This window comes from Dictyostelium discoideum (assembly GCF_000004695.1).
Source record: "Dictyostelium discoideum AX4 chromosome 3 chromosome, whole genome shotgun sequence".
NCBI lineage: Eukaryota > Evosea > Eumycetozoa > Dictyosteliales > Dictyosteliaceae > Dictyostelium > Dictyostelium discoideum.
The window spans coordinates 5,979,931-6,003,219 of NC_007089.4; the positions used below are offsets into that span (position 1 = coordinate 5,979,931).

At 19.8% G+C, this 23,289-nt stretch overlaps 12 protein-coding genes and 1 non-coding gene across 13 annotated transcripts; 5 read left to right on the forward strand and 8 right to left on the reverse strand.

Moving 5' to 3' along the window:
- Positions 1-128: 128 nt before the first annotated feature.
- omt7 (O-methyltransferase family 2 protein) lies at positions 129-1,219 on the reverse strand (the record flags this gene model as incomplete). Its single annotated transcript, XM_635052.1, has 2 exons — positions 129-576; positions 648-1,219. 2 exons carry the CDS (start codon positions 1,217-1,219, stop codon positions 129-131), a joined length of 1,020 nt encoding a protein of 339 aa, XP_640144.1.
- Positions 1,220-1,847: 628 nt separating this feature from the next.
- tRNA-Thr-AGU-17 lies at positions 1,848-1,919 on the forward strand. The gene has a single exon. It is a non-coding gene; the product is annotated as a tRNA-Thr (tRNA).
- A 1,288-nt stretch (positions 1,920-3,207) lies between these two features.
- On the reverse strand, positions 3,208-4,296 carry DDB_G0282593 (XAP5 protein; the record flags this gene model as incomplete). The annotated part of the gene is made up of 1 exon (XM_635053.1): positions 3,208-4,296. The coding sequence occupies one exon, from the start codon at positions 4,294-4,296 to the stop codon at positions 3,208-3,210; it is 1,089 nt and encodes a 362-aa protein (XP_640145.1).
- A 377-nt stretch (positions 4,297-4,673) lies between these two features.
- On the reverse strand, positions 4,674-5,267 carry gmfA (ADF/cofilin-like domain-containing protein; the record flags this gene model as incomplete). The annotated part of the gene is made up of 3 exons (XM_635054.1): positions 4,674-5,002; positions 5,077-5,161; positions 5,265-5,267. 3 exons carry the CDS (start codon positions 5,265-5,267, stop codon positions 4,674-4,676), a joined length of 417 nt encoding a protein of 138 aa, XP_640146.1.
- Positions 5,268-5,358: 91 nt separating this feature from the next.
- DDB_G0282597 (hypothetical protein) lies at positions 5,359-9,351 on the forward strand (the record flags this gene model as incomplete). The annotated part of the gene is made up of 5 exons (XM_635055.1): positions 5,359-5,397; positions 5,840-5,911; positions 6,008-8,681; positions 8,823-9,044; positions 9,149-9,351. The coding sequence occupies 5 exons, from the start codon at positions 5,359-5,361 to the stop codon at positions 9,349-9,351; spliced, it is 3,210 nt and encodes a 1,069-aa protein (XP_640147.1).
- A 159-nt stretch (positions 9,352-9,510) lies between these two features.
- On the reverse strand, positions 9,511-10,647 carry DDB_G0282599 (hypothetical protein; the record flags this gene model as incomplete). The annotated part of the gene is made up of 1 exon (XM_635056.1): positions 9,511-10,647. The coding sequence occupies one exon, from the start codon at positions 10,645-10,647 to the stop codon at positions 9,511-9,513; it is 1,137 nt and encodes a 378-aa protein (XP_640148.1).
- Positions 10,648-11,377: 730 nt separating this feature from the next.
- On the forward strand, positions 11,378-12,573 carry rps11 (40S ribosomal protein S11; the record flags this gene model as incomplete). Its single annotated transcript, XM_635057.1, has 2 exons — positions 11,378-11,392; positions 12,121-12,573. The coding sequence occupies 2 exons, from the start codon at positions 11,378-11,380 to the stop codon at positions 12,571-12,573; spliced, it is 468 nt and encodes a 155-aa protein (XP_640149.1).
- Positions 12,574-13,115: 542 nt separating this feature from the next.
- Positions 13,116-13,961, forward strand: DDB_G0282603 (hypothetical protein; the record flags this gene model as incomplete). The annotated part of the gene is made up of 3 exons (XM_635058.1): positions 13,116-13,220; positions 13,340-13,651; positions 13,779-13,961. 3 exons carry the CDS (start codon positions 13,116-13,118, stop codon positions 13,959-13,961), a joined length of 600 nt encoding a protein of 199 aa, XP_640150.1.
- An 88-nt stretch (positions 13,962-14,049) lies between these two features.
- Positions 14,050-15,786, reverse strand: DDB_G0282605 (leucine-rich repeat-containing protein; the record flags this gene model as incomplete). The annotated part of the gene is made up of 2 exons (XM_635059.1): positions 14,050-14,567; positions 14,646-15,786. 2 exons carry the CDS (start codon positions 15,784-15,786, stop codon positions 14,050-14,052), a joined length of 1,659 nt encoding a protein of 552 aa, XP_640151.1.
- Positions 15,787-16,933: 1,147 nt separating this feature from the next.
- Positions 16,934-18,479, reverse strand: crsA (ceramide synthase; the record flags this gene model as incomplete). Its single annotated transcript, XM_635060.1, has 4 exons — positions 16,934-17,240; positions 17,480-17,839; positions 18,026-18,204; positions 18,300-18,479. 4 exons carry the CDS (start codon positions 18,477-18,479, stop codon positions 16,934-16,936), a joined length of 1,026 nt encoding a protein of 341 aa, XP_640152.1.
- Positions 18,480-19,548: 1,069 nt separating this feature from the next.
- Positions 19,549-19,836, reverse strand: DDB_G0282609 (hypothetical protein; the record flags this gene model as incomplete). Its single annotated transcript, XM_635061.1, has 1 exon — positions 19,549-19,836. The coding sequence occupies one exon, from the start codon at positions 19,834-19,836 to the stop codon at positions 19,549-19,551; it is 288 nt and encodes a 95-aa protein (XP_640153.1).
- A 1,312-nt stretch (positions 19,837-21,148) lies between these two features.
- Positions 21,149-22,420, forward strand: DDB_G0282611 (phosphopantothenatecysteine ligase; the record flags this gene model as incomplete). Its single annotated transcript, XM_635062.1, has 2 exons — positions 21,149-21,277; positions 21,380-22,420. The coding sequence occupies 2 exons, from the start codon at positions 21,149-21,151 to the stop codon at positions 22,418-22,420; spliced, it is 1,170 nt and encodes a 389-aa protein (XP_640154.1).
- An 8-nt stretch (positions 22,421-22,428) lies between these two features.
- Positions 22,429-23,019, reverse strand: DDB_G0282613 (hypothetical protein; the record flags this gene model as incomplete). The annotated part of the gene is made up of 1 exon (XM_635063.1): positions 22,429-23,019. One exon carries the CDS (start codon positions 23,017-23,019, stop codon positions 22,429-22,431), a length of 591 nt encoding a protein of 196 aa, XP_640155.1.
- Between the last annotated feature and the right edge of the window lie 270 nt (positions 23,020-23,289).

Sequence of the window (23,289 nt, forward strand, 5' to 3'; positions counted from 1 at the left end):
TTTTTTAATTCATAATGGTTTAATAAATAATTACTAATAAAATTCAAATTTTTATTTTATATTAATAATTAAAAATGAATATAAAAAACATGTTTTTTTTTTTTTTTTTAATAATTATTTTATTTATATTATTTTTTTGAGAGTATTAATAATTGTGGTTGTGTAACATTATTAATTGAATCAATTTTAAAATCAGATTTATCACATAATTGTTTCCAATCATTTAAAGATCTTTCTCTTGAATTAAAAAAATGGAAAACAGTTACATCTAAAAATAATGACAATTTTCTATAATCATTTGGATCAATGATTTCATCAAAAATAAAAATTTTACTATTTTCTTTCATTGATTTTGAAATTGTTTTTAAAATTTCTAAACATTTTTCATCATCCCAATCATGTAATATATTTTTTAAAACATAACAATCTGCACTTGGCACTGATTCGAAAAAACTACCTGAAACATATTCAATTCTTGGATGTTTAATTTTTTCAATAGATGAATTAATTACAGTCTCTAAATCGAAAACAATTCCATTTAAATTTTCATATTTTTTTACTAATTCACCAACAATTCTAAAAAAAAGAAAAAAAAAAAAAATTAATTTCAAATTTATTAAATATTATATTAATTATTTAATGATTACCTTCCGTGTGAACCACCAACATCAACTACAGTATTAAATGAACTGAAATCAGTATTTTTAATAATTGTTGGTATTGATAAATTTGAAAATTCTCTCATTTCTTGATTAAAAGAATATTTAAAGTGTTCATTTGTTTTGACAATATCCCAAAAATCATCGAATCCAAATGAAGATGGTCCCAAATTTTTATTTTGTTCAAAAGATTCAGGAATTGTTGAATACAATTTAAAATAATCATTTGATGAAAAAAAAGTACATAGATTATAAATACCACCACTTTTTATTAATTTTTTACTTTTATTGGTTATTGAAAATATTTCATTATTCTCTTCAAATAAACCATATGGTACAAAGTATCTTAATAATCTATAACATGAAAATTCATTAAAATTTATTATTTTTGCAATTTCTTTATAATGTTTTGGAGATTCATTGATCATATCAAAAATTGAATTATTCATTAAAATATTAAATAATTTACTTGTTAAATGACCCATTCCAAATGTCATTACTAAATCCCATGATTCATTCCAATTTTCCAAACTTTCTTTATTTAAATCATTTGATTCCATTTTTTTTTTTAGTATAAAATTAATTTTTTTAATATTAATTTTATTTTTTAATATTCTTTTTCCTAATGTTTATAAATTATAATTTTTAATTTTGTTTTGATTTTTTTTTTAATATTTAAAATGTAATTAATTTAATTAAAAAAAAATAAAAAAAAAAATAAAAAAAAAAAAAAAAGTCATTTTTGTATTTTAATTTATTTTTTTTGTTTTTTTTTTTTTTGTTTTTTTTATTGGTGGGGTGATAACTTTAACGCTTCAATTTAATTTTCCTTATAGATAAAAGGAATTGAAAAATTATTTTATAAAATAATAAAATATATAAATTAAATTAAGATATTGTTAAATAAATAGAATTAAATTAATAAAATAATTATATATTTTTAAATAAATTAAATAAAAAATAGACTAAATTTAAATAAAGTCCTAGCATTTTTGTTTAATTGAATGATAACCCTTCTAAACTATCCAATTCCTTTTGGCTATCAGAAAATTTCCAGATTTTTAACTTTTCATTTTAAAAATAACAAACCTTTTTTTTTTCAATTGGATTAAAAAATAACTTTTTTTTTTGAATTGGATTAAAAAATAACTAACTTGTATTTCTAAAAAAAATGGAAATTGCAAAAATGGCTCCTTAGCATAGTGGTATTGCGCTTCCCTAGTAAGGAAGAGGTCATGAGTTCGATCCTCATAGGAGCCTTTTAAAATAATCCACGACAATGGTTGCTTGTTCGACTCCTTGTGATTTTAACTTAAAAAAAATGTTTATATATTCTCCAAGACCAAGGATGCCCACGAATTAACGGTTCCAAATTTGAGAAAGCTCTCCTCAAATATGCAATCCTAACAAAAATATTCAATAACATTGTCCTAAAATTAAAGAACCCATACAAAGACAACAGATTTCACCTAAGTGTTTACCTTTTAACTATATCCATAATAAACAATGTTGTACTCTTTGCAATGAAAATCTAGAAATGGTTAGAATATTGCAAATCTTAAATTCCACAAAGAATATTTTGAATGGGAATATAAATGTGTAATCAATTTAATTTTTATTATTTGTTTATTTCTTTTTTATTTTAAAATTTTTTATTTTTTATTTTTTTATTTTTGTAAACCTAAATAATTAAATAAAAGATTGGCCAAAAAACCTATACCAATTTTTTTTTATATAATATGTTTTATATTTTTTATTTATATTTTTTTTTTAGATCTTGAGAAATAAGATGTTTATTAAGGTTTTTTAAAAAAATCGGTGTCGAATTTATGTCAAAAACTAAAATTAGCAATACTTCAGAAAAATAATATTATAAAAAAAAAAAAAATAATAAAAACATATTCTTATTCATTTATAATTTCTCTACTAATTTACCAACAATTTTGAAAAAAATAATAATAATATTTTTATTTTTAATATTTACAATATAATAATAATTAAAATAAAAAGATAAAAAATCAAGGATATTATGGCCCTTTTAAAAAAATAAAATAAATAGAATTTTAATATTCTTTTTTGATTTAGATATTAATATTGTTTCTTTGAAATATTAAAATATAATTTTTTTTTTTTTTTAAATGATAATTTTTAAAAAAAAATAAAATTTCATTTCAAAAACAATTTTTTTTTGGAGGGCAACGGGATATCGGTTACTTCGTTAAATTCTTAATTTGTAGGTTATTAGATCGACACTAATTTATGGTATCACCATAATGGCCCAATTGGTAGGGCGACAAATACACTCTCCGATTCTGCAACCCCTTTTTTTTTTTTTTTTTTTTTTTTTTTTTTTTTTTTTTTTTTTTTTTGAATTCTCATCCGAACCTCGTATTTCGGACACACAAAGAGATTAAACTTCAGCAAAGCGCTTCAAAGACCAATAATTAAAGTGGATCATAAGCACACAACAAAACAGATGAGGTCAATATCAAAAAAAAAAAAAAAGAAAAAAAATTAAAATTAATTAAAATTTATTTATTTATTTATGTTAATGTTTTGCTAATCTATCAGATATTGTATATTTTCTATCAGTATCTTGAGTATCGAAACCATCCTCAGCCAAATATTCCCAACGAGAAGAAGGAAAGATATGTTTATTTCTTTCATACCAAGAGGATTCCACCATTTTAGCGGCATGAGATTCCTCCTTTTCGACGGTAGCATCATTAACCAATCTAACATCCTCATGAACATCGAATCTGAATAACGGGCCACTCTTACCTCTTGCCTTTGACAACATTAAATCATAGAATGAATAATTGTGTGGTATTATAATATCCTCCTTTATAAACATTAATTTATCGACACTGACACCTCTCAACTCTTTGAATTCCTTTCTGGCATTCTCTAAAAACCTCTCGATCGTAGTTCCTTTTGAACATTTCATTGAACGTCTATGACCTGACCCATCCCAAAAACTGTATGTAATTTCAAATTCCTCTGATTTAATTCTCTCTTGTTGATCTAACCATTCCTTTGCTAATTTCTCTCTTTCCAATTTCTCTAATTCTTCTCTTTCAATGTCTGGTAAAAAATCGGTATTTACACTTGGATCTTTACCAAAATATTTAATTTTATTATTATTATTATTATTTACATTATCTTCGTCATTTTCTTTATCATTTTTATTTTCTTCATTATTTTCATTATTTTCTTCATTATTTTCATTATTTTCATTATTTTCACCATCACCATCACCATCATCATCTAATTCAAATGATAATTTACTTTTTTGAGTAATTTTTAATTTTTTATTTACAATTGATTTCTTTTTAATTTCTTTTTCAGTTTGTCGTTTGTTATTTATATTTTTAGAATCATTTAAATTATTTTGAGATTTTATATTATTATGAAAATCATTTATTGAAACTAAACCAACATTTTGAAATTGTGTTGATGTTGAACTTGAACTATCAGAAACAGATTGAAATTTATCATGAATTGAAAATACATTTGCTTTCTTTTCTTCTTTTAATTTCTCTTTTTTTTTATTAATCTCTTTAATTTCATTCTCTCTTTGTTTTTCTAACATTCTAATTCTATTACCATCTCCTGATGATCCTTTATATTCTGCCATTTAATTATTATTATTATTATTATTATTATTATTATTATTATTATTATTATTATTATTATTATTATTATTATTTTTATTATTATTATTATTATTGTTTAATGAATTTTTTAAAATTAAAAAAATGAAAAAAAAAAAAAAAAAAAAAAAAAAAAAAAAAAAAACACAACGAAAATTTAAAAATAAAAAAAATAAAAATAAAAATAAAAATAAAAAATGTTGATTTGTCTTTTATAAATAAATTAAATTATCATATGAAAAATTATTATTATTGTTATTATTATTTTATTTATATATGTTACACTAGCGTTACTTTTTTTTTTTTTTTTTTTTTTTTTTTTTTTCCTAAATAAAAAAAAAAAATTAATTATTTAATTAATCTATTTGAAGAAAGCTAATTTTTCTTTTAACCATGGTTCAGTTAAAGTTTCAACAGTTTCAGCATTGAATGATTTCATAATTTCTAATTTGTTAACTAAAATTTCTTTATTTGCTGAATAGGTCATAGCTACAGCTGGTGAAATACCTTTTGGCATGAAATAAATGAATACCATTGGGAATGATTGACGACCATCTGGATGAGTGTGTTTATAAACATAAACAATATATCTTGGTGATGTATTTGAAAGTTCTTCTTGTAATTTCTCTAATGAAATATCAACAAATGTTTCTTCAATTTTGAATTCATGTTTACTTTTATCGATCATAACTGATAATAATATATTAATATCAATATTTATTTTATTTTTTATTTTTATTTTTTTTAAATTAAATTTAACTTACAAACCATGGCAGTGTTTTTTGGTGATCTTTCTTTTTTTAAAGCTTTGAATTCTTCAAAATATTCGTCTGGTAAAGTGCAGGTGGCCTATAATATTTTTTTTTTTTTTGTCAGTTCATTTTGGTTTTTTTTTTTTATTATTTTGATATAGTTATTAATAAATATAATATGATAAAAAATAGAAAATTACCATTTTTATATTGTTACTTGATTATAAATTATCGAAAAAAAAAAATAAAAAAAAATAAAAAATATTTAAAAAAAGATTTTTTAAAAAAAAAATTATGAAGACTTTTCTTTTTTTGAAGCCATTTTTAGCTGTTGTTCGAATGAAAAAATGGGTTTTTTTTTTTTGTGAAAATAATATGTGAATTGAACAAATTGATTTTTTCTTTTTTTTTTATTTCTTTGTTTTGTTATTATTTTATTTCTTTTTATTTAAAATTAAAAAAAAGTATTTTCTGAATTTTTTTTTTTTTTTTTTTCTGAATTTTTTTTTTTAATTATTTATTATTTATTATTATTTTTTTATTTTTTTTATTATTTATTATTTATTATTATTTTTTTAAGATTGCCTTTTTTAAAAAATCTATTGACAAATTTATTTTTTCACCAATACTCTTCTTTTTATTTTTATTTTTTTTTTTTTTTTTTTTTTTTTTTTTTTTTTTATTTTTTATTTTTTATTTTTTATTTTTTTTTTTTGAAAGATCTTCACACACATCATATTAGCATTATATACAAATAATAAAAAACTGTATTGAGATGGAGTCAATTTTAGATTTCAACCAACCTTTAAATATTTCAATTTTGGATCAAACGTTATTACAACAACATGTAAGTAATATATATATATACTTGTTTATAAATTCATTTCACAAAAAACAAATATTAATTTTCTAATTTTGAAAAAAAAATATATATAAATAAAAGGATCCAAAAGTTAGCGCAGTATTGAATCAATTCATTCAAAATCCATTAGCATTAGGTAGAGTTGATGATTTATTAAGATCAAATAATTCAGATAATATTAGATTCTTTGGATTAACAGTATTAGAAAATAATGTTATAAAGAAACAATTATCATTAAATCAACAACAAAAAGAAACAATTATAAAGCAATTAATGGAAATGGTATTAAATAATGAAATTGATTCAAAAAATTTATCAATCACCACCACCACCACTACACCATCTTTAAAAGGATTATTAAGAAAGAAATCAGCATCTATTATTGCTCAAATTTTAGTTAAACAATGGTCTGAATCAAATAATAATAATAATAATTTAAAATTTGTTGAAAACTATATTTCACAATTATTAGAATTTATTGATAATTCTAATAATAATAGTCAAATGATTCAAAGTGTATTTAATGTATTTAAAAATTTAGCTTCAAGTGTTGTTCAACAACAACAACAACAACAACAACAACAAGGTGGAGAAAATGAAAAATTAATAAATTCAGAGATTATTTTTAATTCAATTTTTACAAAATCAATATCATTATTACAAAAACAACATAATAATACTATTAATACCACAAATCAATTGGTTATTGAAATTTTAAATACTATCATTTCAATGTGGGATTTAATTAGTTTAGATTATCTCTTTCAAGGTAATACTTTATTATATTTAGTAAATGGTATTGATTGTGAAAATTTATCAACTAGAATATTATTTATTGATTCTTTAAAAGAACATATAAATATATTAATTTCAAAAGGAAAGAAAATTCAACAACAACCACAACAACAACAACAACAACAAGTTCAAGAATTTAATAATAAAATTAATGAATTAATTCCAAATTTATTTAAAATAATAGTTGAAAAATGTTCAAAATATATAAATTCAAATAAAGGTTTAGGTACTTCATTATTTGAAAATATAGCAGAATTATTTACAATTTATTTAGAGAATTATTTAATTGTTTTTGAAGGTTTAGGTGGTGGTAGTGGTGGCATTGATATTTCTCAAGTGTTTTTATATGCTGAAAAGTTTATAATTCAAGTTTTACCATCATTATCTTTAGATTCATCAGTATTATGTTTAGAATATTTAAATATGTTATGTAAAAGTTTTCAACAACAACCACAAAGATTATCAATTCATACTCAATATATACCATTATTATTTAATACAATCTTTGAAATTTTAAATAAACATAATGAAGAAGATATAGAAGATGGTGGTAAAGGTATTTTATATGATCATAATTTAGAAAATAATAATAATAATAATAATAATAATAATAATAATAACAATTCTGGTAACAGCAATAATAATAATAATAATAATAATAATAGTATAGAAGAATGGTTTAAAATTTCAAAATTATTATCAGAAGTTTTAGAATCAATTGGTATTATTTATTTTAATGATTCATTCCAATATTATCAAGAGAGATTATCAACAATGATTAGTAATAGATTGATTGAAGGTGAGAATGCTAGTAAATTAGGTTCAATATTTTGGTGTTTAGGTTATCTATGTAAATCATCCAATCAATTTGAAAAGATTAGTTTATTCATATCACAATTGGTTCAAAATGGTGCAAATACGAATGAAAATATAATGATGGGTTTATTATTTATAATTAGAAAATCAATGAAATATTTACAAACCAAAGAGAATGCTCAAGCCATAAGATCTATTTTAGAGTTTTTAACAAATCAATTATCAAATGGTATTGTTGTTATTAAAAGTAATTCATCATCGCCATCAGATTCACCATTAATTGAAATGATCATTCAAACTATAAATATTATCATTACAATTAGGGATCAATTAATTCAATCTTTAGACTTCCCAAATTATTATCAACCTTTAAATCAAATAATTTTATCAAATCAACAACAATCAATATTATCACCACATCAAATTAATGAATTATATGAATGTATTGGCAAATTATTATTCATACAATTTGGAAGTGATACTAATGATAATAATATTAATGATAATAATATTAATAATAATAATAATAATAATAATAATGAATTATTAATTGTTTTACAACCAATTATTGAAAAATTAAAATCAAGTAAATTAATTAATGATAGTGATCGTAATTCAATTAATAATTTATTAAATAATAATATTTCATTAGCAAAAACAATGAAACATTTATTTAAATATCAAATGATTCAATTATCACCAATATTAATCGATTTATTCAATTGGTCAAATCAACCATCAAATAATACTTCAAGTAATAGTGGTTCAATTTACTCTTTTAAAAAGAATATTATTGATATTGTTGATTTATATATTAAACAACAACAACCAAATCAATCAAATCAATCATTAGAATCATTACAAAATGAAATTTTAAAATATTCAGAATTAATTTATAATGATCCAACAATTAAATCACAAGTTTATAAAGTTGATGTTTTACCAAAAACTTTATCATTAATAATAACAATTGTTTCAACATTTAAAAATCAATTAAAAAAACAATTGATTGATTATTTATTCACTCCATTCTTTACTCTTTCAATTCAAGAAGCTGCTCAACAATCTTCTGGTAGTAAAGGATTAAATTTATTAAATAGAATTTGGGAATTAGTTCATTCTGTTGAATTAAATAATCCAATTTGTAAGTAAATATATATATATATATATATATTTTTTAAAAAAAAATATATATATATATATTTTTTAAAAAAAAAAAAAAAAAAAAAAAAAAAAACAAATAATTAATAATTTATTTACTAAAATAATATAATATTATAAACAGTACTTGTGGGTAAAATTTTAAATTATATAGAATTAATTAATTTTTGTATTGGTAATATTAGTCCATCTATTCATGGTAGTGCTATTGATTCATTAACCGATTATTTCACAAATATTCGTTTTGTTTCAAATGATGTTGTATCTCAAATATTTGATTTTGATTTAGTTTTAAAAGAAACTGATATAACTTTAAATTTATTATTAAAATCTGATTATCAATCATGTAAGTTTTTTCATTTTTTTTTTTTTTTTTTTTCCTTTTCTCTTTTTTTTTTTTTTTACTAACTTTTATTATTATTATTTATTATTTATTATTATTTATTATAGCAATCGATAAAATCTTAAAATTATTATTTATTATTATTCAATTAACAAATTTAAATGAAGATTTAAAAAAGAGATCAACTATTATATTCAAAGAGAAATTCTCATCAATATCATCAATTGATATAATTTTACAACAAATATTTAATGTTTCAAATACTTTCGAAATGTTTGAAAAATATGTTAAACCAATTTGTAAACAATAAAAAAAAAAAAAATTACTTTTTTTTTTTTTTTTTTTTTTTTTTAATAGAAATAAAAAAAGAAATAAAAAATCTAGATTTATATAAATATTAAAGAAAAAAGTAGTTTTTAAACCTTTTTTATTTTATTTTTTTATTTTATTTTATTTTTTTTTATTTATTTTAATTTCTATTAATAATTGAATGAATAGAAAGTGATCTTGTTGAACCCCATCTTCTTTTTGCTTCTTCTAAATCTGGTTGTTTATACCAATTTGGATAAGGTAAATCAGGATTGAAACGATAATTTAAAAATACTTCTTGATTTTTAATTGGTTTAAATGCAATCAATAATAATGATCTACGTAATACAGAAGTATCATTAAATATTGAATGTTCAGTGACTGTTTTATTTGGAATATATTGAGATAAATGATTTGGAAAATTGCTTCTAAAATTATAACTATATGCAATAACATTTGGTTCTTTAGTTTGATCAGTATCACCATCACCATCTTTAGTAATAATTGGTGGATGATTTATAAAGTTACCAATTGCAAATGGATTTTTATAACAAAGTAAATCAGTACCACTTGATTTTGTACCAAGTTTTTTAAAGAATTTCTCTTTTAAAATTAATTCATCAGCTCGTTTATTCCATGACCTACCATCAATTACTGTGCCATCGTAACGTGATATCATATAATCGTTGTCTGAGATTACATTGGACGGGATATTATCACCATCGTATGTGTCACCTGGGTAAATCGCAATGACCGTGCCTGGCACACACTCACCCTCGATGTGCACACCGTAACCTGCTTCCTCATGATTGATGTCAGATTTTCTGACATGTAATCTAAATCCACGTGGATGGTCGATTGGGTTACCTTGATTATCTGTCTCTTTGATTTTTAAACATCTCTTTACCTTTTCCTCCATTGAATAGTATGGTAAATCTTTTAATGGCGGTGGGTAACTATTTTCACCACCATATGAATGTATCAATTCAAACATTTCCATAATTTGTGAATCGATTATCTCTTTGATTCTATTCTTTTGTTGTATATATTTTGGTGGGTTGTCAATGATTTTATCGAGGTTTTCTTCATTCTCTGTGAATTTCTCGAAATTACCATCATATTCATAATAACATGATCTATAAGTCTCAGTTGCAATGTAAGCTTTAAATGTATCAATCATCTCTTGATCACCTTGTGAATAAAGTTGTTTACCATCATTGTTATTGATTTTACCTTGATTATTCTTTGAAAATTTTAATCCAATATTACGAATTGAATTACTAATTCTATTTATCATTATGTCATTGATTTAAATATATAAATAAAAAAATAAAAAAAATATTAAAAAAAAATTAAAAAATAAAAAAAAAAAATTCGAAATTATTTTTTCCATTTTTTTTTTTTTTTTAAACAAAACTAAAAAAGAAAATCTGGTAAATCATTTTTTTTTTTTTTTTTTTTTTTCTAATTATTAAATATCCATTATTATTTTTTTTATTATTTTTTTTTATTTTTATTTTTATTTTTATTTTTATTTTTATTTTTTTTTTTTTTTTTTTTTTTTTTTTGAATTTACTCAAATATTTTTTTTTACAAAATTCAAACAATAAAATATAATAAAAAATAATTAATAATAATAATTGTAAAAAAAATAAAAAAAATTAATAAATTAAAAAAATATATATTTTTGGATCAATAAAGAATTTTTTAAATTAAAAATCAAAAGAGAATTATTAATAAAATTTTATTTGCTAAAAATTATTTTATTGTTTTATTGGTCAATTATTATCATTTTTTATTTTTATTTTTTTTTTTTTTATTTTTTATTTTTTTTATTTGGGCGAAAATTAAAAAAAAACAAAAAATTCTAACATAACTTTTACATAGTTTTATGTAAAAATTTTTTTCAATCGCATGCGCAGAAATTTTTTTTATTTTTTTTTTATTTTTTTTTTTCAGTTCGGTTAAATTGAAAAAACCTTCATTTTTTATACCCTTTTCCAATTTTTCGTAATAAGTAGACAAAGATGGCCGATATTCAAGTGCGTAGCGAATTTATGTCTTTTTATTTCTTTATTATTTCTTTTTTTTTTTTTTTAATTTTTTTTTTTTTTATAGATAGAAACACATAATAGTTATTGAATAGAATTATATTTTTAAAAAAAAAAAATAATAATAATAATTATAAAAAATAATAATAATTATAAAAAAAAATAATAATAACAAAAAAAAAAAAAAAAAATAATAATAATAATAAATAAAAAAAAAAAAAAAAAAAAAATTAAGAGAAATGTTGGAAAAAAATCAATTATTTTGGAATCATTAATATCCATACATTAAATATCAGAAACAGGTTAGATTTCCATTATAAAAAAAAAGAGACACATTTAAAACAAATTATTAGATTATAAAGAAAAAAAAAAACGAAAAAATAAATAATTTTTTTTTTTTGATTCACAATAAAATAATCACAGTTACAGGTAGAAAAATTAATTAAGTGGACAAAGAGATAGAGGAACTAAAATAATTTACAACCACAACATTTCTCGGTTTTTTTTTTTTTAAAAAAAAAAATTGTACAGATAAAAAAGATATAAAACTATTATGTGTTTAGAGTGGATTAAAATCTTATTTTCTTTTTAAAAAATTATTTTATTTGTTATTGTAAAAAAAAAAGAAATATTTTTATATATATTTATTAAATTTAGCAAATTATTAATATCAATTTTTTTTTTTATAATTTTATTTTTATTTTTTTTAAAAAAAATAGGCTGAAAAAGCTTTCCAAAAGCAACAAGTTTCTTTCAAAAACAGATTCCAACTTAAAGCCAGCAAAGGTAAAGAAGGTATCAGATATTACAAAAATATCGGTCTTGGTTACAGAACCCCAAAGGATGCCATCGAAGGTACCTACATCGATAAGAAATGTCCATTCACCTCAGACGTTTCAATCCGTGGTGCTATCCTCCGTGGTACCGTCATCTCAACCAAAATGAGAAGAACCCTTGTTGTCAGAAGAAACTATCTCCACTACATCAAGAAATACAACCGTTTTGAAAAGAGACACTCCAACATCCCAGCCCACGTTTCACCAGCTTTCAACGTAAAGGAAGGTGACTCTGTTACCATTGGCCAATGTAGACCATTATCCAAAACTGTCAGATTCAACGTCATCAAACACGATATCTCTGCTGCCTCAAAGAAACAATTCAAAGCTTTCTAAATTTGAAAAATAAATAAATAAAAAAAGTTTTGGTTTTATATTAAAAAAAAAAAAAAAAAAAAACATTATTTATTTTATTTATCAAATATATAACTGAGACAAGAAGTGACAATATTTGCAGAGTATTATAATAAATATACAAGAATGTACAAGAGCTTTTTAAAAGTAATGAAAAAAAGAGCAGAGAGAATAAACAGAAGCGGAAAAAAAGAAGTATGAATTTAATAGATTTAATATTAATGGCAATATACGTAATAGGAATATCCGGTTTAATTTTTAATAAAAATAATATTATTAATATATTAATAATATCAGAATTAAACTTAAGAACATTAGGGATGTTATTTGTGTTATCTTTTATATATATATATATATATATTTATTATTAATTTTTTTTTTTTTTAACATTTTAAAAATGATCAGATTTTTGATTGAGGATTCTGTTTTTTATTTTTATTTTTTTTATTTTTTTTCATTTTTTTTTTATTTTTTTTATAATATTTTCACACACCAAATCAAATCCAGGTATTTTAATAATAACAATGAGCCATCTTAGAGGGTCAATTAAAAAAATTGATGAAGCATTAAGTTTGAAATGGATAAAATTAAATAAAATTACTTATATTGATTGTAAAGGAAATGAAAGAGTATGTATGATGATGATGATGTTGACGATGACAGTGATAGTGGTATTGATGGGATTAAAAAAAAAAAATACAAACTTTAATTCTAATTATAATAATAATAATTTTAAAAAATTAAATAGTTTTGGGAATCAGCATCAAGAACTACAAAGAAAGGAGATACAGATGGAGTTGATATATTAGCAACAGTGAAAAAAGATGGTAAAAAATATTTAATTGTTGTTGTTCAATATAGAGTTCCAGTTGATAATTTAGTGATTGAATTTCCAGCTGGTTTAGTTGATAATGATGAAAACTTTGTAAATTCTGCAATTAGAGAATTAAAAGAAGAGACTGGTTATAGAACAACTCCAGATAAAGTATTATTAACATCACCAATTTTACCATTGGAATGTGGTATGAGTTGTGCTAATGCTAGAATGGTTGTAATTGATGTATGTAATTTTAAACATGATTTATAAAATTTTTTTTTTTTTTTGTATTTTCTCCCCCAAATTTTAATCCATTTTTTTTTTTTATTTTCATTTTATTTTTTTATTTTATTTTTAAAATATAAATTAGTTGGAGGAAACAATTTGTGAAGAACAAGAATTAGAAGGTTCAGAAAATATTGATATATTTTATTTACCAATGGATAATTTATTTAATGAATTGGAGGAATTAAGAAAGAAATTAAATTGTGTTGTTAGTATTCAATTATATACATTTGCATTGGGTTTAAATTTTAATAATTTTTTTAAATAAAAAAAAAAAAAAAATAAAAAAAAAAAAGAGAAATCTTATTATTATTATTATAATTATATATATTATTTAAAATTTATTATTATTTTGTCTATTTCTTTTTCTTTTTAACATCTTTATAAACAATTTGAGAAATATTTCTAATATCTAATGAATTTGTAGGTTCGAAATAATTTGAAGCACCAAATTTCAAAGAAGTGGTTCTACCTTCTTCAACAGAGATATCAGTTGGTTTTAATGGATTTGATCTTTTCTCTGGGTACATACCAGTGATAAAAATTGGAATTTTACCCATAAATTCAATTTCTGGTATCCATTGGAAAGGAATATCTTCAAAGGAGATTCTATCATTGGTAGTGAATGCAATGACAGCAGCATCGGCTTGTTCGTATTGAAGTGCACGAAGTCTTGAATAACGATCATCACTTGAAGTATTTACAAAAGTGAAATGAATTGGTTTATTATCAATTTGAATAATACCAGTGAAAATCTTTTCAAAATCATTCTCTGCTTCAATTCTACAATCTTCTAAAGCAGACATACAATATTCAATTAATAATTCTTTATCTTTTGTTTTATCACCTGCAATTACAATAATTATACTATCACCTGTACAAACAATTTATAAAAGTAATTAGTAAAATTTTTTTTTTTTTTTTTTTTTTTTTAAAATAAATAAATATTTACTATATTTCTTTTTAATTGGTTTCTTTATATTTGAAGATGAAGGAATTAATGATTTATTAATTGGATTTTCAGTTGATTGTTGTAATTGATTTTCTTTTTTTTTCTTTTCTTTTTCTTTTTCAAATTGTTTAACTCTATTAATAAATTCAGAATCTCTTGCATTTAAATTTTCTTCTTTCTTTTCAATATTTTTTAATTTTTCATTTAATTTCTTTTTAGATTCTTCATTGATATTATTGATTCTTTCATCCAATTTCTTTTTAGATTCTTCATTGATACTATTGATTTCTTCTTCTAACTTTTTCTTTGATTCCAATTGAATAGAGTTCATTTTCTTTTCCATTTCAAGATTAACTGTTTTCATTTTCAATTTAACTTGGTCATCAATCATTTTTTGATGTTCAGCTTTCATTCTTTCGGTTTTGATATGATTTTTCTTTCCAATTAAGCATTTGTTAATTGATTCAATGATACCAGTATTGATTTTATTACCTTTAATTGTTAATGCTAAAAAACGATATTTAATGAATTCAGGATTCTCGAATTGATGAAGGAAAGCATTGGCACCAGCATCACCAATTCCACAGAAAAACAATGAAAGATTCTTTAAACGACTTGAACCATTGATTAATTTGGATAAAATGATAGCACCTTCATTGGAGATTTTATTACTATTTAAATGAATGGTTTCTAATGTATGATTGACTGATAATGCATCTACTAAATATTCCATTGATTTACCGGTTATATCACATTCAGAGATATATAATGATTTAAGTACACATTGTTTTGATTTCAATGATTGACATAATAATTTTAAACCTTGATCACCAATTGGATTATTATCTAACTTTAAGAATAACAAATAACGATTACTTTCAATACCTTCACATAAATGTTTTATACCTATATCTGTAATACTATTACTTGAGAGATCTAATGATGAAACAATAGCTTGCTGCCCTAAAGCTTTGGAAATAGTTTTTACACCTTCATCACCCAAATTAATATTTTCTAACTTTATTAATGGGTGTGATTTTCCATTCATTAATACTTTAGAAATGGTTTTTGGATCATGATCACCAATCTTTTTAAAAAGATGACCTGCAGCTTCTAATGATACACAATTATCATATTCCATTGTTTCTTTTTTTTTTTTTTTTTTTTTGATTTTTTTTTTTTTTTTTATTATTTATTTATGTATTTATTTTAATTTATAATATAATTTTATAGAATTATGATGGAAAAAAAAATATATATAAATAAAATTTAAAAATTAAATAAATACAATTATATATAATTATAAAGTAATAAAGGGAATAATAAATTTAATAAACTTTTTTTTTTTTTTTTTAAATTATAAATTAAAATTTTTTTTTTTTTTTTTTTTTTTTTTTTTTTTTTTTTTTTGGGAAGGTTAGATTAATAATCCTTTTTTTGGACTTTAAAAAATTACTGTAATTTTTAAAGTCTTTAAAAAAAAAGTTTTTTTTGTAAAAAATAATTTTATAAAAAAAAAAAAAAAAAAATTATTTAAATTTTAATTACATTTTATTTTGAGTTATAAAACACTATTTTTTTAAAATAAATTAAATAATATTAAATAAAATTATTAATAATGTATTTTATTTTTTTTAAAAAAAAAAAAAAAAAAAAAAAAAAAACCATAATAATTACCATCTAACAAGTATCGAGTTCGAAGGATATTAAATAAAAAAATGGATATATATAAATAAATTAAAAAAATAATAAATAAGTAAATAAATAAATAAATAAATAATAAATAAATGTTATACAAAAGGTGTTGATATTTTTTAAAGGGAAAAAAAAAAAAAAAAAAAAACTATTTTAGTAAATTTTTTTAAAAAAAAAAAAAAATAAATAAAAAAAAAAAGAATTTTAGTAATTTTACTTCCCAATATGTTTTTTTTTTTTTTCATAGTTATGCTTTTAAAACACATATTAAAATTAATAGTAAAAATAAATCACACTGTTTAAAAAATTTCCATATCTAGTGGGGTTAAAAGTAAAAAAAAATAATTATTTTAGATTTTTTTTTTTTTTTTTTTACCAATTTAAAAATAGTTGTACACACGCAATAAGATTTTTTTTTTGTTTTTAAAGTTTTAAATTTATTACTATTAAGATTTCTTTTTTTTTTTTTTTTTTTTACTTTTTTTTTTTTTACCTTATTATTTATTTATATTTTTTTTTTTTTTTTTTTTTTTTTTTTACAAAATTACTTTTCTTATATATATAGTGATACTAAATTAATAAATTAAAATTAATTATTCATTCTTCTTTTGAGCAGCTTTTGAAACTTTAGTTTGAGTGAGTTTGTTATTTTTATTATTATTTGTATTTTTATTTGTACGAGTTGGTTCAGCTTCCAAACCTTTTTGAGTTGGTTTAACCTCTTCATCTTCGTCACTATCACTTCTAATATCATCGAAATCTTTAGATTTGAATAATTTGATATAAATAATTCTTGCAATCAAAAAGAACCAGAACATATGTAAAATTAAAAGTGTAAGTAGTGCAACATTTGTTGGATAAAATAATGGAAACTCTACTGAAACATAATAAGCTTCAGTTCTATAAAAATTAATAAATAAATAAATAAATTTTAATTAGTATATATTAATTATAATTATTTTAAATTATTACTATTATTATTATTATTATTATTATTATTATTATTATTATTATTATTATTATTATTATTATTATTATTATTATTGTTATTATTATTATTATTATTATTATTATTATTATTATTATTATTATTATTATTATTATTATTATTATTATTATTATTTAATTAATTTACATACAAAGAAGATTTAATTAAAGTGAATGGGAAAAAGATTAATCTTGTTACAAAGAAGGAAACGGCAAACATAACGAATAAACCATCACAAATGATTTGAATAGTTTTGTTTTTAACTTCTTTAGAGATATAGTTTAATGCTTTTGCACTATACAAAAAGATATCAGCAATGTTGTGAATCCAAAGAATTGCAATACCAATTCTATGATATCTATACCAATAGGAACAACCAACTAAAAAGAAGGTTGCAACATGATGAGTAAGCATTTGATTGAAATCTTTTCTTCTAGTTTCAAAGAAAAGTGCAATAGTACAATGAACATAGAATGATAATTCAATTAAATAATATGTTCTAAATAAAGTTCTAATTTGTTGTTTGGATTTTAAATTATTATTTGTTTTTGTTTTTGTTTTTGTTTTTGTTTGTTATTGAAATATAATAATAATTAATAATAAATGAAAAGTAAAAAATAAAAAATAATAATAAAAAAAAAAAAAATGTATTAATAATCTATTTACAAAATATGTAAAAATAAATAAATAAACTTACGAAAAAGGTTGTGTTGGCCAACCTAACCAAATATTCATTGTTGGAAATATTGACCAACTTTCTTGACTATAAACGTATGAACCAATTAAAAAGAATGAAATATAATATAATGTATACCATCCATTTTCAAGGAATCTTGCTGTATATGATTTTCTCATATTAAATGAAAGTGCAATTGGCTAAATAAATTCAAAAATCATTAGTTATCCCATACAAGTATATGTATATCTATATTTTTAAAATATAGTATAGTTTCGAAAAAAAAAACACTTACTTTAAGTACATAATGTTGAAAAAAGAATCTAATTACAAAAAATATATTTGTACAAACGACGAGGAAAATAATTGCATTTACTTCAGACATTAACTTTCTACCTGATAAAAATATTGAATTATCAGGGTTATATAATCTCTCCCATTCTATCTCTGAAACACCATTTTCATCTAAAGCCATCTTTTTTATATTGTTATTGTTTTATTGTTATTGTTGTTGTTGTTGTTGTGGTGGTGGTGGTGGTATAGTGGTGGTTGAGGTGGTAGTAGAAGTTTAATATATTGTATTACTATTATTACTATTGGTACTATTGCTAAAGGTCGGGTCAACTTAACACTAATGAATCTTGAGCAATGATAATTGATTGTAATAAAAAAATAATAAAAAAACAATAATATTTCTATATATTTTTTTTTTTTTACTATTTATTATTTATTATTATTATTATTGGTAATAATAAACGAGTTTATAGTTAGTATGATAACAATAAAACGTTTGGTGGCGATTATAACAACAGTTATGATGTAAAACTTTTTTAGTGAATTTGACACAACGATGATGTTTTTTTTTTTTTTTTTTTTTTTTTTGGTTTTTTTTTTTTTTGATTTTTTTTTTTTTTACAAATTTTTTTTAGAAAGAAAAAAAATAAAAGTACATACACAAAAACGAGGGTATATTTTTATTTTTTTTTATTTTTTTTTTATTTTTTTATTTATTTTTTTTTCTTCCAAAAAAAAAAAAAAAAAAAAAAAAAGAGAGAAGGATAATTATGTATGTGTAGATAAAATTACTAATTATCAAACATAAACCAAAAAATTTATAAATAGTTTTTTTTTTTTTTTCTGCTTTTTTATTTTTTAATTTTTTTTTTATTTTTTTTTTTTTTTTTATTTTTTTGTGTTTTCACATTGATTTTTTTCTTTTTTGTTTTAAAAAATGAAAAATAATTTAAAAAAAATAGAAATTGATAAAAAAAAAGATATTTTAAAAATAGTTGGCACAAAAAAAAAAAACCTAAAAAAAAAAAAAAAAGTCAAATATCTAAGACGAGTTATTATGAGAAAAGTGTGATTTGAATCCGATTGGGTGTATGCAGCGCTTGAAAAAATAAAAATAAAAAAAAATATTTTTAAAAAAGGAAAAACAAAAAAATAAAAAAAAGAAGCAAACAAAAAAAAAAAAAAAAAAAAAAAGAAAAGCAAACTGAAATAAAATTAAATAAAAATAAAAATAAAAATAAATTGTAATATTATTGGCTATCAATAAGTTTGCTTTTGTTGTTTAAAAATGGGTTATTATTATAATTATTGTTGGTATTGTTTTGATTAAAATTATTATTATTATTAATTGTTAAAGGTATAAATTTCTTTTGGTTTGTTGATTTTTGTTCAAATTTAAGGTTGTGATGTTGTGAATTATTAATTTGTTTTGGTGGCGAAGGTGTAGTAATTAAAGCATTTGGAATCACAAAATTATTTTGTGAAACAGAGTATGCAAAATATAGAATAACAATATTTGAATAGATAAATGTTCTCATTTGTTTTAGTCTGTTGTTTTTTTTATTTTTAATTTATTTAATTTTTTTAGTTTTTTTTTTTTTTATTAAAAAAAATAATTATAGGTTTTATTTATATGATTAATATAATATAATATAATAAAATGCTAAAAAAAAAAAAAAAAAAAAAAAAAAAAAAAAAAAAATGATATTTTTGATAAATAAAATAATAAAAAAAAAAAAAAAAAAAATAAAAATAAGAAAAAAAAAAAAAAAAAAAAACAAAAAAAAAAATAGAAAAATAATAAAAAAAAAAATAAGTGGGATGGTGTGTGGTTGTGGGGTGAGTTAATAATACTATCAAATTATTTGAAAAAAAAAAAAAAAAAATCATTCCAAAACAATGAAAGATATTTTATTGCTTTTTTTTTTTTCTATTAATACATCATTTATCTAAACTTTACTTTTTTTTTTTTTTAAATTTTTTTGAATATATTGTTTGAATATATAAATATTACTTTTTAAATAAATATAGTATTATAATTATGTAATTGATTAACTTTGAATATTTTTTTTTAAAAAAAAAAAAAAAAAAAATTTCAACAGAAATTGTCAATAAAAAAATCAAACTTGAGGAAATCTATTAAATTGATTTAAAAATATTAAATTAAATTTTATTTTGGAATTTCTTTATTTGGAAAATAAATTAATTTAAATTTTTTTTTTAATTTTTTTTTTTTTTTAAATTAATTTTTTTTTTTTTTTTTTTTTTTTTAAATGGTAATTACACAAAATGGTTAAAAAAAAAAAAAAAAAGAAAAAAAAAGTAAAAAAATTAATTCTAGTAAAAAGGAAAGATCTACCTTTATTAATTTTTTTTATTTTTTTTTTTAAAATCGAAAAATATTTTGAATAAAAAAATAAAAAAAAATAAAAAAAAAAATAATAAAATAATTAAAATTAAATAAATCAACAAAATTGAAAATATCTATTTTTTTTTTTTTAGTAGCCAACCAAACAATTAATTAAAAAAAAAAAAAAAAAAAAAAAAGTTATTAAATATTTTAAATTTAATTTTAAAAGAAATAATTAAGAATAATTATTTTTTTTTAAATTTCAGAAATGATTATATAAATTTCTATTTTCATAAAAATGGGAAATATAAAAAAAATTTGGAATTTAATTTTTTTTTAAATTTTTTTTATTTTTTAAAACATCACCACGCAATTAATTATTTTTATTTTCATATTTTAATATTTTTTTTTTTTTTTTTTTTTTTATTAAACATTAAAAAAAAAAAAAAAAAATAAATATTCATTCATTAAAATCATAATAATAATATAAAAATTATATAATGACAGAGGTTGAAGAAAACTTTTTTAAATCAGTTGATTTACATAAAGATTTTTCAGAAGATTTAAATAGAGTTAAAAATTTTAAAGAAAGAGCAATTAAAAATAATGCAAAGGTTATTTTAATTACAGTAAGCTAGATTGATCCCATTATCAATATTTTTTTTTTTTTTTTTTTTTTTTTTTTTTTATTTTTTTTTTAGTTATTTAATTAATTATTATTTTTCCAATAGTCAGGTGGTACGATTGTACCATTTGAAAAGAATATGGTTAGATTTTTAGATAATTTTAGTGGTGGTAATCGTGGTGCAACAACAGCAGAATATTTTTTACAAAAAGGATATTATGTATTATTTTTATCAAGAAAGAATTCCCTTCAACCGTTTGTAAAGAATTTAATGTTACATGAGACCAACTTCTTTACATATTTAGGTATAAATGAAAATGATGGTGGTAATGGTAGAAATAATAATAATAATAATAATGAAAATGAATTTAAAAATGATAATGATACAATTTTATCACCGTCGTTGGATGTTATAAAGAATCATGTTTGTATTGGTGAAGATTACTATTATGAAGTTTCAAAAGAGTATTTAAAATGGAAGAAATTCTGTGAAAATGGTAGTTTGGAGAGAGTTAATTTCGAAACTGTTGGTGAATATTTATATTTATTAAAAAACATTTCAACTGAGTTATCAATTTTAAAGAGTAATTTAATAGTGTATGCAGCGGCTGCAGTATCAGATTTCTATATACCATTGGACATGATGGCACAACATAAAATTCAATCAAAGAATCAGTCATTGACAATCACATTGGATCCAGTGCCGAAAATGATTAAATTCTTAGTAGACAATTGGTGTCCAAATTCATACATTGTCACATTCAAATTAGAAACTGATCAAACCATTTTAAATGAAAAATGTTTAGCATCATTATCAAATTATAATCATCAATTAGTAATTGGTAATCTATTATCAGATTACAGAAATTGGGTAATATTTCATCAACAACAATCTAAGCCAATAATTGTTAAAAGAGAACTAACACAATTCCAAATTCAACAACAACAAAAATTATCACCATCATCTTCTTATTCTTTAAAAAATGATAATCATGATCATCATCATGATCATCATCATGATCATCATGACCATGATCATCAACATCAACAAAAACAACCAATTGGTGTTGATCATCCAATTGAATATAATATTGGTGAAAAATTAATTGAATTACATAATGAATTTATTAATAAAAATAGTAATTAATTTTTTTATTATATTTTTTTATTTAAATAATTTGATTGATTTGAAATACTTTGCATTTGAATACAAACACCTTTGAATTCATTTAAAAGTGATTCCATTCTTTTAATTTTTCTATTATTTTGACTTGCAATTGTAATATTATCTAAAAATAATTGGAAATAATTATTATTAATTTGAAGTAAAATTTCATTCTCTTTTTCATAATGTGATATTGTTGATTCAATTTTTAATAAAATTTCATTAAATGGTTTTGGATTATTATTATTATTATTATTATTATTATTATTATTATTATTATTATTATTATTATTATTTAAATTTACTACAAAACTTGTACATTGAGAAAAGATTTGATTTTGGTAATTTCTTAATAATTTAATATATGGGTGAGTAGATTCACAGTCAATTTCAAGTTCACTATCATTTGAATCATCTTGATTTAAAAATTCTATATTATTTGTTGGTGGAAAGTCATAATCAGCATCATTATCTTGAAAGAGCATTTGAGAGGATTCATTAACAGAAGAAGCAATCTCTAAGTATTTAGTATTTGAAATATAATAAAGTGAGTTTTCGTTATTTAAATTATTAAAATTCATTTTATTTTATTTTATTATTTTATTTTATTTTATTTTTTTTTTTGGATATTTATTTAAAATTTAAAAAATATTTATCGTTGGATGAATGATTATTATTTTTTTTTTTTTCATTGGTGTTTACATAGTTTTTTTTTTTTTATTTGGGTGGTGTCAGTATTTATTTTTTGGGGTGTCAGTGAAAGAATATATTTTTTCATAGAAATATCTTTTTTTTTTTTTGATATTTTTTTTATTTTTCACTGACACTTTATAGGAAAAAAAAAGATATTC